The sequence below is a fragment of the Oncorhynchus tshawytscha genome, linkage group LG14, assembly GCF_018296145.1.
Source record: "Oncorhynchus tshawytscha isolate Ot180627B linkage group LG14, Otsh_v2.0, whole genome shotgun sequence".
NCBI lineage: Eukaryota > Metazoa > Chordata > Actinopteri > Salmoniformes > Salmonidae > Oncorhynchus > Oncorhynchus tshawytscha.
The window spans coordinates 4,066,105-4,080,315 of NC_056442.1; the positions used below are offsets into that span (position 1 = coordinate 4,066,105).

The 14,211-nt window shown below is 42.2% G+C and overlaps 2 protein-coding genes and 2 non-coding genes across 6 annotated transcripts; 2 read left to right on the forward strand and 2 right to left on the reverse strand.

Annotated features, from left to right (window-relative positions):
• Positions 1 to 2,031: 2,031 nt before the first annotated feature.
• trnal-cag lies at positions 2,032 to 2,114 on the reverse strand. The gene has a single exon. It is a non-coding gene; the product is annotated as a tRNA-Leu (tRNA).
• A 735-nt stretch (positions 2,115 to 2,849) lies between these two features.
• trnal-cag lies at positions 2,850 to 2,932 on the reverse strand. Its single transcript has one exon. It is a non-coding gene; the product is annotated as a tRNA-Leu (tRNA).
• Positions 2,933 to 3,399: 467 nt separating this feature from the next.
• On the forward strand, positions 3,400 to 13,517 carry LOC112236107 (glycogenin-1). Of its 2 annotated transcripts, none has more exons than XM_024404687.2 (7): positions 3,400 to 3,557; positions 4,399 to 4,534; positions 4,724 to 4,898; positions 4,984 to 5,146; positions 5,559 to 5,685; positions 9,017 to 9,242; positions 11,350 to 13,517. In XM_024404687.2, exons 1-7 carry the CDS (start codon positions 3,551 to 3,553, stop codon positions 11,518 to 11,520), a joined length of 1,005 nt encoding a protein of 334 aa, XP_024260455.1. In that variant the 5' UTR covers positions 3,400 to 3,550; the 3' UTR covers positions 11,521 to 13,517. The 2 variants fall into 2 exon arrangements, with proteins under 2 accessions (XP_024260455.1, XP_024260456.1); XM_024404688.2 differs by lacking the exon at positions 11,350 to 13,517 and adding an exon at positions 9,321 to 9,464.
• Positions 12,169 to 13,517, forward strand: LOC121839236 (mucin-2-like). Of its 2 annotated transcripts, none has more exons than XM_042296858.1 (2): positions 12,169 to 12,850; positions 12,931 to 13,517. In XM_042296858.1, exons 1-2 carry the CDS (start codon positions 12,169 to 12,171, stop codon positions 13,140 to 13,142), a joined length of 894 nt encoding a protein of 297 aa, XP_042152792.1. In that variant the 3' UTR covers positions 13,143 to 13,517. The 2 variants fall into 2 exon arrangements, with proteins under 2 accessions (XP_042152792.1, XP_042152791.1); XM_042296857.1 differs by having other exon boundaries at positions 12,169 to 12,807; positions 12,922 to 13,517.
• Positions 13,518 to 14,211: the final 694 nt, after the last annotated feature.

Genomic DNA, 14,211 nt, shown 5'->3' on the forward strand with positions numbered 1-14,211 from the left:
TATCACACACACACATTTACACACACACACATTCTTATTCTGTACCTACGGGTGACATAATATTTCCCCAATATCAACTGTCGGCTTACCAAATCACAGACTATGCCTTTAAATCAAGACATTTTGAAGCCAGATGAATCTGATTTGAGAATGGACTATTTCTTTAACCTTTCATTGACATAGAATTATTGAAATGAATACAGGCGATGCCTTGCAAACACCATACCAGAGCCATAAAGAGTATACTAAATATGAAGAACACCTGCTCTTTCCATGACATATACTGACCAGATGAAAGATATGATCTCTTATTGATGTCACTTGTTAAATCCACTTCAATAAGTTTAGATGAAGGGGAGGAGACAGGATAAAGAAAGATGTTTAAGCCTTGAGACAATTAAGACATGGGATTGTGTATGTGTACCATTCAGAGGGTGAATGGGCAACACACAATATTTAAGTGCTTTTGAATGGGGTATGGTAGTAGGTGCCAGGCGCACCGGTTTGTGTCAAGAACTGCAATGCTGCTGGGGTTTTCACACTCATTAGTTTTCTGTGTATCAGGAATAGCCCACAACTCAAATGACATACAGCCAAATTGATGCAACTGTGGGAAGCTTTGGAGTCAACATGGGCCAGCATCACTCTGGAATGTTTTTGACACCTTGTAGTACATGCTCTGACTAATTGAGGATGTTCTGAGTCCAGGCTCAATTCATAATGTTTTTACAGAGCTGATACGTGAAAGTGGAGGGCGCCCTCGTGTGGTCAAAGGGCTTCACATGCAATTTGAGTATTGAAAACGGGGATCTTTGGGATCTCGTGACAGAAACGGACAAACAATTATACCGTTCTCGGCAGGATTCAAACCTGCGAAGGAAGATCCCAATTAATTTTTAGTCCATCGCCCTTAACGAAGTCTGTAAAAGGGTCCTCAATCTAGACTACTGTACTAGTAACTTCTGGCTAATTCACCTCTTTCAATAACTTTTCATTTAGACTAAAATAAAATGCTAAATTCATACCATAATGAAGTGTTTAAGTGTGAAATGAATATCCTTCATCATTACATCGATCGATTTAGCAAACAACTTCACCAACATGTTATGTATAACACCATGATTTGGAATTACTTCTCTGTGACAGACGGGCGAAAAAGAAATTTCAGAAGAGGAATTCAACACCACGCCTCAAGGCGAAAGCAAAGGATTAGACCGCTCGGACATCCTGAATCAGTAGCAACAGCACGAGGTCTAGACTTCTATGTGCTGACGTACATCGGCCAGCAAATGTGTCGATTACAACATACTCGATTTGTCATTGTAATGACTTGCTGTAGAAAGTGTATCGGTAAAAGTAGAAATAGGAATATTATACTATTCATGTTTCTTCACTCAGCCAGAACAAAACAAAGAAAGAAGGTAGCCCAGGGTGCAGATACATCGTCTCACCACTAAGGGTCACTAACGGAAAATGACAAAGGCCATCCTGACTGTTAAAAGCTGGTGGGATCTTGTAATCGGACATATATTTTTCAAATTAGATAACTTACAGTGTATCGGGTAAAAGTCTAAATTGACATAGGCTAGGCTACTAATAGTTTCCTCTCGCTCAGCCAGCAGCAAAGAAAGAGAAATTAATCATGTATCCTGTTTTCGTCAGCCCAGGGTGCATATACACCATCTCACCACTAGGATTCGCTAAAGGAACAATGGAACTGCTCTTATAAACAATTAGCAAGCTCTTTCTTACCATAAATAATACTATTGATGTTGATATATTCGTACTATGTACCCCTATTTTATATTTCTGTTCTTGTGAACAAGTATGATCATTAGGCTTATCCTTATCCTTGCCTGTTTGTGGAAATTCGTGCAATTCTATTTCAACCTCTAGTCAACTAGCTGTTTTTGCAGAATGTTAAAAATAAGATAGTTATTCACGTTAACTAGGTGTTATTTCCATTATCTTCAGCCATTTATTTGTCAACTGGTTCTTGAAAAGCAGTATAACATGCAGGCATTCAAAATGTGTCAGAAGTGGGATTCGAACCCACGCCTCCAGGGGAGACTGCGACCTGAACGCAGCGCCTTAGACCGCTCGGCCATCCTGACTGTTAAAAGCTGGATTTGATGTCGGGATAAAGCGTACTAGTTTAAAGTAGATATAGGTTCGGCCTCCTAAGATCACCATAAGGACCAGTTTCAACATCAAATAGTCATTGGTTTTAATCAATTAAAAACTCCTGTCATTGATTTATCTTCAATATGTCCGTCAATGGGAAAAGCCTAGTAAATCGTCATTGATTGAGCGCTTAAAGTGGCCTCAGAATATGATCATTCTGATATAAATGATAAAATACCGCAGATAAGACCGAAAAAGTGTCTGGAAGTATCAGTAACCATCAGGGTGAGAGTGACAACACGTCCACATGTCAAAATGGGGGGAGTCTTAGCAAATGGCTTAATGGTTATTTTTAACGCAATCGTGTTTTATTTTTTTATATTTGGGGGGTTAACAAGGGGTCTCACCTGTGGCCCATGGCTTGACTTTAGATGCAGCGAGTTCGATTACCCTGCAGACCATATTTTTTTCTTCCCACCAATACAATCCAGTGACCACGACCGATGAGTTGTGTATTCCGAGATGCCTTTTGTTATTTGCCTGTTTGTGGCCCGCCTGTGAAATTCGTGCAATTCTCTTTCAACCTCTAGTCAACTAGCTGTTTTTGCAGAATGTTAAAAATACGATAGTTATTCACGTTAACTAGGTGTTATTTTCATTATCTTCAGCCATTTATTTGTCAACTGGTTCTTGCAAAGCAGTATAACATGCAGGCATTCAAAATGTGTCAGAAGTGGGATTCGAACCCACGCCTCCAGGGGAGACTGCGACCTGAACGCAGCGCCTTAGACCGCTCGGCCATCCTGACTGTTAAAAGCTGGATTTGGTGTCGGCATAAACCGTACTAGCTAAAAGTAGATATAGATAACTTACAGTGTATCGGATAAAAGTTGAAATTGACATAGGCTAGGCTACTAATAGTTTCCTCTCGCTCAGCCAGCAGCAAAGAAAGAGAAATTAATCATTTATCCTGTTTTCGTCAGCCCAGGGTGCATATACACCATCTCACCACTAGGATTCGCTAAAGGAACAATGGAACTGCTCTTATAAACAATTAGCAAGCTCTTTCTTACCATAAATAATACTATTGATGTTGATATATTCGTACTATGTACCCCTATTTTATATTTCCGTTCTTGTGAACAAGTATGATCATTAGGCTTATCCTTAAGATCAAATATCTATTTAAAAACTGTAATAAAACTGAAATAATCACTAAAACTGGCAAACATTTCGATTCTAAATTGCGTGCGTGTGTTTGTGTGTGTATTGTGGTGGGCGTGTGCGCTGTCACGGATCACATGACGCGAATATGGCCTCCTGACTTGATTTCGTCCTCTTTACAGCTGTGTCTTCTAGCTCTATGTTTTTCACCGAATCTAGCACTCCAGACCCTCCGAGCTACGGCCACACCGAATAACTGACCATGGCGGGTAAGACAGCGGACAGTCGGTTAATAAGGATGACAGGAGTAGCCTATAACCATTAAACAGTGTTGCTATATAATTTTATGTTTTATTATATTATGGTTTGAAGCTATAGCCGAGTCACACGAAAATTGCGTTGGCTTTGCGTTGCCATCTTTCAGCAACAATGTGATTGTATATGGTTTGATGCATGCGCATATTTATATGTAGATTCTAGTTTTATGTCGCGACTTCGTTAAAGTAACGTTATCCGCGTAGGCAACAATTATGATGACTTAAACTGAAAGTACATCGTGTGTTTGTTGTGTTTACGGTCCTGCAGTGTCTGTGCCTACGTGCGGCTCGGCCATTGCTGAATTCCCTCTCTCTTCCATCCCGAAGTGTGCACTTGTTTACTCTCTGCGTAGGGATATATCAAACACGCACTTTCGCTATATGTTCATGTATTCTACAATATTTACCCGAGAGATCACACGCGTTGTTTAAAAAAAAAAATCCTCATCACTCGTTTTAAACACGACTCGTTTTCTTGTCTCTGTGGTCAATCTCACAAGTGGAATCGGCTCGTGCAGAACAGCCTATGACATTATCACCACAAGTTTACAGTTATAGTACAGTGTGTAAACAATAGGGCTAGTCTATGGTAGGGACGGGTAGAGGGTCAGCAATAGGGCTAGTCTATGGTAGGGACGGGTAGAGGGTCAGCTATAGGGCTAGTCTATGGTAGGGACGGGTAGAGGGTCTATGGGTACCCTAGCTGAAGTACCGATATATTGAGTGTTATTTACAAATGTGTGTGTGTGTGGTGTGTGTGTGCGTGTGTGTGTGTGTGTGTGTGTGTGATTAGACCAAGCATATGTGACTCTGGCCACAAATGACAACTATGCCAAAGGAGCAATGGTTCTGGGGAGGTCGCTACGCAACCATAACACAACCAAACAACTGGTGGTTCTGATTGGACCTCACGTAGCAGAGCCCTGCAGGTAACACATATAGATGCTCGCACTCATATATATATATATATATATATATATACATACACATACACATACACACACACACAACCCATGATCTATGTTCAGTGTTTGACACACCCATGGCCTTGTCTCTGTTAGTTTTGTATTGTCCACACCTGAGCAGGTAAAACACAACTCAAACCGTGTGTGTTGCAGGGCCATGCTGAGTAGCATCTATGACGAGGTGTGTGTGGTGGATATCTTGGACTCTGGTGACACGGCCCACCTGGCCCTGATGAAGAGACCAGACCTCGGAGTGACTTTCACCAAGCTGCACTGCTGGACACTCACACACTACACCAAGTGTGTGTTTATGGACGCAGACACACTGGTGAGCGCACTCACTCCTTACTCAGTACAAATTACAGCAAGTCTGTATTCAGGGCTCAATATTGTGTGTGTGTGTGTGTACGCAGGTGTTGTCCAACATCGATGAGCTGTTTGAGAGGGAGGAGTTATCTGCTGCGCCTGATCCGGGTTGGCCAGATTGTTTCAACTCGGGCGTGTTCGTCTTTAAACCGTCCAATGAAACATACCGCAGCCTTATGACACACTGCACTGAGAACGGCAGCTTTGACGGTGAGTTCTGTATTATTATTATTATTATTATTATTATTATTATTATTATTATCCCATTGAGGTGTGAATGTGTTTTATCCATGTGAGTCCCATTGAGGTGTGAATGTGTTTTTGATGGAAGCCCTGGCCAAGAGCAAGCAGCTGCAGTACAATATTAAATATATGGTACAAAGAGTGTGAGTCCGGGGTGGTGCAATAAACGCTCTATCTCCTATGGACTTTCCTTAAACTCTGCTGCAAACAAGCTCCTATAGATCCTAAAATAACTCATGTTCTCGTCTAACCTCTCCCCCTCCCCACTCTTTCTCCCTCACTCCACTTTTCTCTCTCTCCCTCTTCTCTCCCATCCCCTTGCTCTCTCTCCCATCCCCTTGCTCTCTCTCCATCTCTCTCTCCCTTTCTCTCTCCCTAGGTGGGGACCAAGGAGTTCTGAACAGTTTCTTCAATACCTGGTCAACAGCAGACATTTCCAAACACCTGCCTTTCATCTACAACCTCAGCAGCATCGCTATATACACCTATCTACCAGCCTTCAAACAGTAGGTACACACACACACACTCCAATGTTGTCACAGTAGAAGTTATTTCATACATCACACTTTAGCTCCAAATCTCTGGCTTCCTGCCCTCGTGTGTGTGTGTGTGTGAGTGTGGGTGGGTCGGCGAGAGTGAGTGAGAGAGAGCATGAGGGAGAAAAGTGAGAGTACTTGTTTTGGTGTTAATAAGCCAAGCCAAGGTCAGTTGAAAGGGTGTGTGGTGTTGAGTTTCACGAGAGGAGTGGCTCAGGCCTGCCCTCAAATAACACACACTGCAGATACAGTACATGTACACACACTCTCCTAGTTAACCACACACACACACTAGGATGGCTGAGAGGCTTCTGTTTTATTGGCTCTAAACCAACTGTGCTATTTTGTTTTTTCACATTGTTTGTAAATTATGGGGGGGGGGTTTCAAGACCACCTTTACTCCACACACAGAGACGTGTACAAAGCTTTCCCTTGCCCTCCATTTGGTAAATCTGACCATAATTCTAGCCTCCTGCTTACAAGCAAAACTTAAAGCTGTATAAATAACTTTTTACTCAGCCCACCACACTGAATACTCCAGGTTAGACTACTTTTTCATGTACAATGCACAGGCTTAAGGATTGTAGGATTGGGCAGGGCGATTTATCAGATCATAATGGAGTTTACCTTACTCTACACCTTGATAGCAAACCAAGAAATACTATATGGAGACTTAATACAAACATGCTGAATGATCCAGCATCCAAGGAATCAATAAAGACAGAATTGAACATCTATCTGGAGAATAATGATAATGGGGAAGTATCTCCTGCTACATTGTGGGATGCAGCTAAGGCGGATATTAGAGGAACGATCATATGTCTCTCAAGAAGATTTAAAGCACAGAAACTACTGACAATACAGGAAACATTAAGAAACTTAAAATGATCTCCTAGTCAATACAAATACCCTCTTTATATTACAAGAGATTCAAAAGGTAAAACAGGAAATTGACCAGATTTATAGAGAAGTAGAGAAAAAGCTCAGGTTCCTGAAACAACAATATGAAGTAGGCTCAAAGGCAACCAAATTACTAGCATGGAGACTCAGGAAACAACAAGCACAGAATACCATTTTCAACATAAAACAACCCAAAACAAAGATTGCATGCAAATTGGATGAAATACAGCATTTAATTTGAATCATATTACACATCTGTACAAGCAACCAGAGAAGGCAGATGCACAGACAATAGAGCTTTTTAGAACTTTTTGAACTCCATCTCCCCTCAATTGGGACAGAGCAAAATAATAGACTAACTTCAGAAATATCCACCGAATAAATTAATAAAGCAATATCTCAACTAAAAGTAAACAAGTCTCCAGGCACTGGAGAGAGGCCATCATATCTGTAATCCCAAAATAGGATAAAGGTAAGAAGGAATGCAGTTCATATAGACCTATCGCAATTCTTAACACAGATTATAAACTATATGCATCAATAATAGCCAAAATAATGGAGGGCATAATCCCAGAATTGATTGATGGGAATCAAACTGGTTTCATACAAAATAGGCAGACACAGGACAATAGAAGGAAAACACTACATGTCAGGGACCACATTACTCAGAATAAGACAAGTGCAATATCAATCAGAAAAAGCATTTGATTCAGTGGGATGGGATTACCTATTCCAAGTTATGGAAAGATTTGGTTTCAACAAAGAAGTGACACAGTGCATCAAAACACTGTATTCATGTCTGACCGCTAGAATAAAGATGAATGGACATTTGACACAAACTATAAAATTAGAGCGAGGGGCAAGACAAGGCTGTAATCTATCACCCACGCTCTTCTCCTTGTACCTAGAACCATTAGCACAGGCAATAAGACAGGACCCAACCTTAGAGGGAATAACAATAAGAGGCAGTGAACATAAGATATGCATGTATGTTGATGACGTTCTGTTATTCCTTAAAGACCCACGCTCAAGTGTACCTAGATTAATGGATGTTTTACCCTGAATAATTTCCAAATGTTTGTATGTGCATAACGTACACAAGACCCAAGCCCTAGTATATAATTATAGACCACAGGAAGAGCTGAGGAGTAGGTATAACTTCACCTGGACCTCTTCATCCATTAAATATCTTGGGAGTATATCAACCAAAAGATATACCCAAACTTTATGACATCATGGGAAAATCAAAAGAAATCAGCCAAGACCTCAGAAAAACAATTGTAGACCTCCACAAGTCTGGTTCATCTTTGGGGCAATATACAAATGCCTGAAGGTACCACACTCATCTGTACAAACAATAGTACACAAGTATAAACACCATGGGACCACGATGTCATATCTCTCAGGAAGGAGATGCGTTCTGTCTCCTAGAGGTGAATGTACTTTGGTGCAAAAAGTGCAAATCAATCCCAGAACAACAGCAAAGGACCTAGTGAAGATGCTGGAGTAAACGGGTACAAAAGTATCAATATCCGCAATAAAGTGAGTCCAATATCGACAACCTGAAAGGCTGCTCAGCAAGGAAGAAGCCACTTTTCCAAAACCGCCATAAAAAAGCCAGACTACGGTTTGCAACTGCACATGGGGACAAAGATCGTACAGCCCTCTGGTCTGATGGAAAAGGGGGGGAGCTTGCAAGCCGAAGAACACCATCCCAACTGTGAAGCACAAGGTTGGCAGCAGCATGTTGTGGGGGTACTTTGCTGCAGGAGGGACTGGTGCACTTCACAAAATAGATGGCATCATGAAAGAGAAATTATGCAGATATATTGAAGCAACATCTCAAGACATCCGTCAGGAAGTTAAAGCTTGGTCGCAAATGGGTCTTCCAAATGGACAATGACCCCAAGCATACTTCCAAATTTGTGGAAAAATGGCTTAAGGAGAATAAAGTCAAGGTATTGGAGTGGCCATCACAAAGCCCTGAAGTCAATCCCATAGAAAATGTGTGGGCAGAACTGAAAAGGCGTGTGCGAGCAAGGAGGCCTACAAACCTGATTCAGTTACACCAGCTCTGTCAGGAGGAATGGGCCAAAATTCAACCAACTTATTGTGGAAGGCTACCTTAAACGTTTGACCCAAGTTAAACAATTGAAAGGCAATGCTACCAAATACTAATTGAGTGTTTGTAAACTTCTGACCCACTGGGAATGGGATGAAAGAAATAAAAGCTGACATAATTCATTCTCTCTACTATTATTCTGACATTTTCACATTACTAAAATTAAAGTGGTGATCCTTACTGATCTAAAACAGGGAATTTTTACAGTCTACGACTGTTGTATTCTGCGCATGTGACAAATAACATTTGATTTACAACCTCTGGTGTGTGTGTTTGTAGGTATGGTCATGAGGCTAAGGTGGTCCACTTCCTGGGGAAGGTGAAGCCATGGAACTACTCCTATGACACCCAGACTGGGAAGGTCAAAGGTCACACCCTCACGCCTGGCTCAGGTGACCTGCACCCTGACTTCCTGGTTCAGTGGTGGAACCTCTACTCCTCTGGGGTCCTTCCTGCTCTCAGAGACTCATATGGAGATGCACTGTTCTGCTCCGGCTGCACTGAGGTACTGCGTGTGTGTGTCTCCTTATAGCGTGTGTATGTAAGATCTCCAGTACTGACAATCGTTTCTGAATCTTGACAGATGTATAACAAGACCTGAGAGAGATGTTCGGTGCTTTCGGAAAGTATTCACACAGCTTCACTTTCCACATTTTGTTGGTACAACCTGAATTTAAAATTGATTCTTTTGAGATTGTCACTGGTCTACACACAATACCCCATAATATCAAAGTGGAATTATGTTTTAGAATTTTGTTAAATTAATTAATTAAAAATGAAAAAATAATGTATTGAGTCAAAGTATTCAATGCCTTTGTTAATGGCCTAAATAAGTTGAAGAGTACAAATGTCCTTAATGTGCCTTGTAATAAGTTGCATTGACTGATTTCTGAATGACTACCTCATCGCTGTACCCCACACATACAATTATCTGTAACGTCAAGCAGTGAATTTCAAACACCGATTCAACCACAAATAACAGGGAGGTCTTCCATTGCCTCGCGAAGAAGGGCACCTATCGGTAGATGGGAAAAATAAAAAAGAAGACATTGAATATCCATTTGAGCATAGTGAAGTTATTAATTACAATTTGGCTGGTGTATCAATACACCCAGTCACTACAAAGATGCAGGCATCCTAACTAACTCAGTTTCCAGAGAGGAAGGAAACTACTCAGGGATTTCACCATGAGGCCAGTGGGGACTTTAACACATTTCAAGTGTAATGGCTGTGATGGGAGGAAACTGAGGATGGATCAATAACATTGTAGTTACTCCACAATACTAACCTAATTTACAATGTGTAAAGAAGGAAGCCTGTACAGAATAAAACATATTCCAAAACATGCATCCTGTTTTCAATAAGGCAATAAAGTAAAACTGCGGTGAAGGAATGAACTTAGTTCTGAATACAAAGTGTTATGTTTGGGGGGAAATCCAACACATCACTGAGTACCACTCTTCATATTTTCAAGCATGGTAGTGGCTGCATCATGTTATGGGTATGCTTGTCATCAGCAAGGACTAGAGTTTTTTTTTTTAGGATAAGAAGACCAGGAATAAATCTAAGCACAGGAAAAGTCCATAAGGAGAAACCTGGTTGTCTGCTTGGGATACAAATTCACCTTTTGAGCAGGACAATAACCTAAAACACAAGGTCAAATATACACTGGAGTTGCTTACCAAGATCATATTTTCCTAGTGGCCTAGTTAGACAGTTTTGACTTAAATTGGCTTGAAAATCAATGGCAAGACTTGAAAATGGCTGTCTAGCAATGATCAACAACCACCTTGACAGAGCATAAAAAAATGTACAATCAAGGTATGCAAAACACTTAGACTTACCCAGAAAGACTCACAACTGTAATCACTACCGAAGGTGATTCTAACATGTATTGACTCAGGGGTGTAAAAAAATAATAATCTTGATTTCATTTTGTCATTACTGGGTATGGTGTGTAGATGGGTGAGAGAAACAAATCTATTTAATCAATTTTGAATTCTGGCTGTAACACAACCAAATGTGGATTAAGGCAAGTGCTATGAATACTTTAAGGCATTGTATGCGTTGTGATGAGACTGTTGAAGGACAGTGTGTACGTGAGTACAGTGTAATCGTAAAGAAGTTTAGGTACAGTATTTGCTGGTTTCAGTCGCTGATGATGGTGTGTGTGTGTGTTGACCCTCTGTAGTGGCAAGTCATTGACATGGTAACCTTTGTCTCTCATGGATACTTTAAACAGGTAATTGAAGGGCATGTCTCAAATGGCACCATATGCCCTATGTAGTGCAATAATAATATTGCAGTAGGGTGATGTAGTCACCGATGTAGTGCTATACTTCTGACACCCTAGTTCAACTCTAGAAACCCGGCCGGCTGTGCTTATTGCCGTTGCCACGGTAACAGGAAGAAGCTGATTGGCTTTTCACTCCCACTGACCCCGGCCCCTGCCCTTAGTTCTGTTTCTCTGTAGAGGAAGCTGCTGATTGGGCGACGCTTTGGGTTGAGGGGACATGCTTCATGACAGTCACCCTTGTATTAGTGAGTATTTCTCCATGTCTCAGAACGCTCATCTTGTTTGCCTACCCTGTCTCTCCCTCCACCCCCTATAGGAGGAGGTCTGTGACAGTGTGGTTGAGATCATCCTCCCCCCGCCTCCCCCTCAGGCGCCCCAGGTGTCCAGTGAGGAGAGGAGGCAGCGATGGGAGGCGGGCCAGGCGGACTACATGGGAGCCGACTCCTTCGAAAGCATCCAGAGGAAACTGGACTGCTTCCTCAAGTAGAGGGCCAGAGGGATGACGGACGGAGAGGGCATCCATTGGCAGGCCTGAGATGCGTCAGTCAGGGCGGGGATCAACTGGCATTCGACCAATTAGAAGAGAAAGCGGTAGAGCATGACGTATTGAAAACAGTCAGATCCTGTGCCTCTCTCTCTCTCTCTGTTTTTCTCTGTGTGTTCGTGCGTCTGTGTCGCCTGGTCCTGCAGAAATGATCCCTGCAGAGACTGGTCCATTCAGTGTTTGAACACCAGTTTACTACACTATGCAGCCCCCATACCACCACCTCAGCGCAGAAGCCTTGGTCAGTAAGTAATGACTCAGTAATAACCTCACTGTGACTCTGCCTCACCAAGTCCCATCCAGACCCCATGACTCTAACAGCTCTAACCCAGTTACTCAGTCAAGCCTGATAATGATAATGATCGGGCAGTCGTGCTTTTCCTCTTTAAAGTATTCAGAGATGGGTCGGTATGAAGTATTTCCCTCTATAAAATGGAATAACTGTTATTTTGTTTATTAAATTTTGCATCCCAGTGGTTATTTCTGCTCTCCATATGCGTGTTGTGCATGGTTATTTCTTTATATTAGGATTATTGTGACGGAAGCCTGTTTCTAAAGTGGAAAACTCACTGTAGCGCTTGTCATTTCGCCATGTCCTGTTTGATGTCATCATTTCCTGTTGGGTTTCCTCACGTCCTGTGTAGTCTGACCAGTTGCCTTACCACTGTCAAAGACTCCTATTACACAACTAGGCCTATTCTAGTTGTCGCCGTTCACTGTTTACAGAAAACACTTCTCTGCTGCTGCCAAACCCCCCCCTTCACATCTACTCCATTCAGACCTACCTCTACGCTCCTCCAGCTCCACTCTACTCAATCCTCCTACAGACTTACCTCTACGCTCCACTCTACTCAACCCTCCTACAACCTACCTCTAGGCTCCTCCAGCTCCACTCTACTCAACCCTCCTACAGACTTACCTCTAGGCTCCTCCAGCTCCACTCTACTCAACCCTCCTACAGACTTACCTCTAGGCTCCTCCAGCTCCACTCTACTCAACCCTCCTACAGACCTACCTCTACGCTCCTCCAGCTCCACTCTACTCAACCCTCCTACAGACTTACCTCTACGCTCCTCCAGCTCCACTCTACTCAACCCTCCTACAGACTTACCTCTATGCTCCTCCAGCTCCACTCTACTCAACCCTCCTACAGACTTACCTCTACGCTCCTCCAGCTCCACTCTACTCAACCCTCCTACAGACTTACCTCTACGCTCCTCCAGCTCCACTCAACCCTCCTACAGACTTACATCTATGTTCCACTCTACTCCATTCAACCCCTACAGACTTACCTCCACACTCCACTCTACTCCATTCAACCCCCTACAGACTTACCTCTATGCGCCACTCTACTCAACCCTCCTACAGACTTACCTCTACGCTCCTCCAGCTCCACTCTACTCCATTCAACCCTCCTACAGACTTACCTCCACACTCCACTCTACTCCACCCTTCTCTACTCTCAACTTGACACCCCCCATCTCCAACTCACCCCTCCTACAGCCCTACCTTGTCACCCCACCACCCTCCAACATCAACACCCTGATACCTCTTCCTCTCCCTGAAGTGTGTACTTTCATCCCACCTTGTGGATTTAAAAGGAATGGACTGGTATGAAGAAAATCATGTCAGATATTATTTTGACATGGTGAAAACTCAAGTCCATGATTAATCCAATGCTTTCACATCCATGAAGGGGACTGAGTGAGCAGGACAAGTGCACACGGGGGCATAAGGCCAGTAGGGAATCCTAACACACACAGCCTAAAATGATATAGTAAGTAATGGGATGTTGTAGTTTTGTGGTCCCTCTTAATACACCCACAAACGGCTCTATAGAGAAGTTTCCAAACGCTATGAAACCTCGTGTTCTGAACACACCCCGGTAGTTCTCACTGTTTCTGTTCTGAACACACCTAATAAAGGACTGTTGAAGTCTCCAGCTGTCTGTTATTCTAGCTATGTGGCTGCTACTAGCACTACTGAACTGTGTTTGTGTGTGTGTGATTGTCTGGGTATGTGTGTGCGTGCTCAATGATGGTATTGAAATTTTGAACTGATACTGATCTCAGGAAGTGAGTACTTTCTTGAAGCTATTGGATTGGCAGCCTTCAACTAATGGCAGGGCTGTATCTGGAACTGCATGCTGAAGATATGAATAGAGCACACACACACTCCTGTACTATTCCAATCTATCTGACAGCATATTGGATCTACACAATACATTTCTGTCGGAAACATTTAGTAAATGTTCATTCTCCTGAATGTCCATTGCCACAGATATACATAATCAAGTCTAACCAATTACATTTTGTACAGATACGTATAAATAAATTGTGACGCTCAACTACACTGTATGACTCTTTAAACATGCAACTGAAAAGATTGGAAGCTGTAATTCATTTTCTGATACCTGAACATACTGCAGAGCAATTCAAAGCTGTTTTTCAAACATTGTAAACAGCAAGTTGGATGCTTAGCCAAAACAACTTCTAAACACACTATACCATCTTTAAATGAACTGTTTACTCAGAATACAAACTAACATGATTTTCAACCTACCTTGTCTATAGTTGATTCAAGAAGGCAGTTTTGGGATATTTAGTTTCCTTTCAACACTTAGCCATATTTTGT

Coding starts and splice junctions, on each gene's coding strand:
- LOC112236107 (XM_024404687.2), top strand. Junction 5,686..9,016: donor TATCTACCAGCCTTCAAACA/GTAGGTACACAC, acceptor GTGTGTTTGTAG/GTATGGTCATGAGGCTAAGG. Junction 9,243..11,349: donor TCTGCTCCGGCTGCACTGAG/GTACTGCGTGTG, acceptor CACCCCCTATAG/GAGGAGGTCTGTGACAGTGT.
- LOC121839236 (XM_042296857.1), top strand. CDS start 12,169: ATGTCCTGTTTGATGTCATCATTTCCTGTTGGGTTTCCTCACGTCCTG. Junction 12,808..12,921: donor TACGCTCCTCCAGCTCCACT/CAACCCTCCTAC, acceptor TACCTCTATGCG/CCACTCTACTCAACCCTCCT.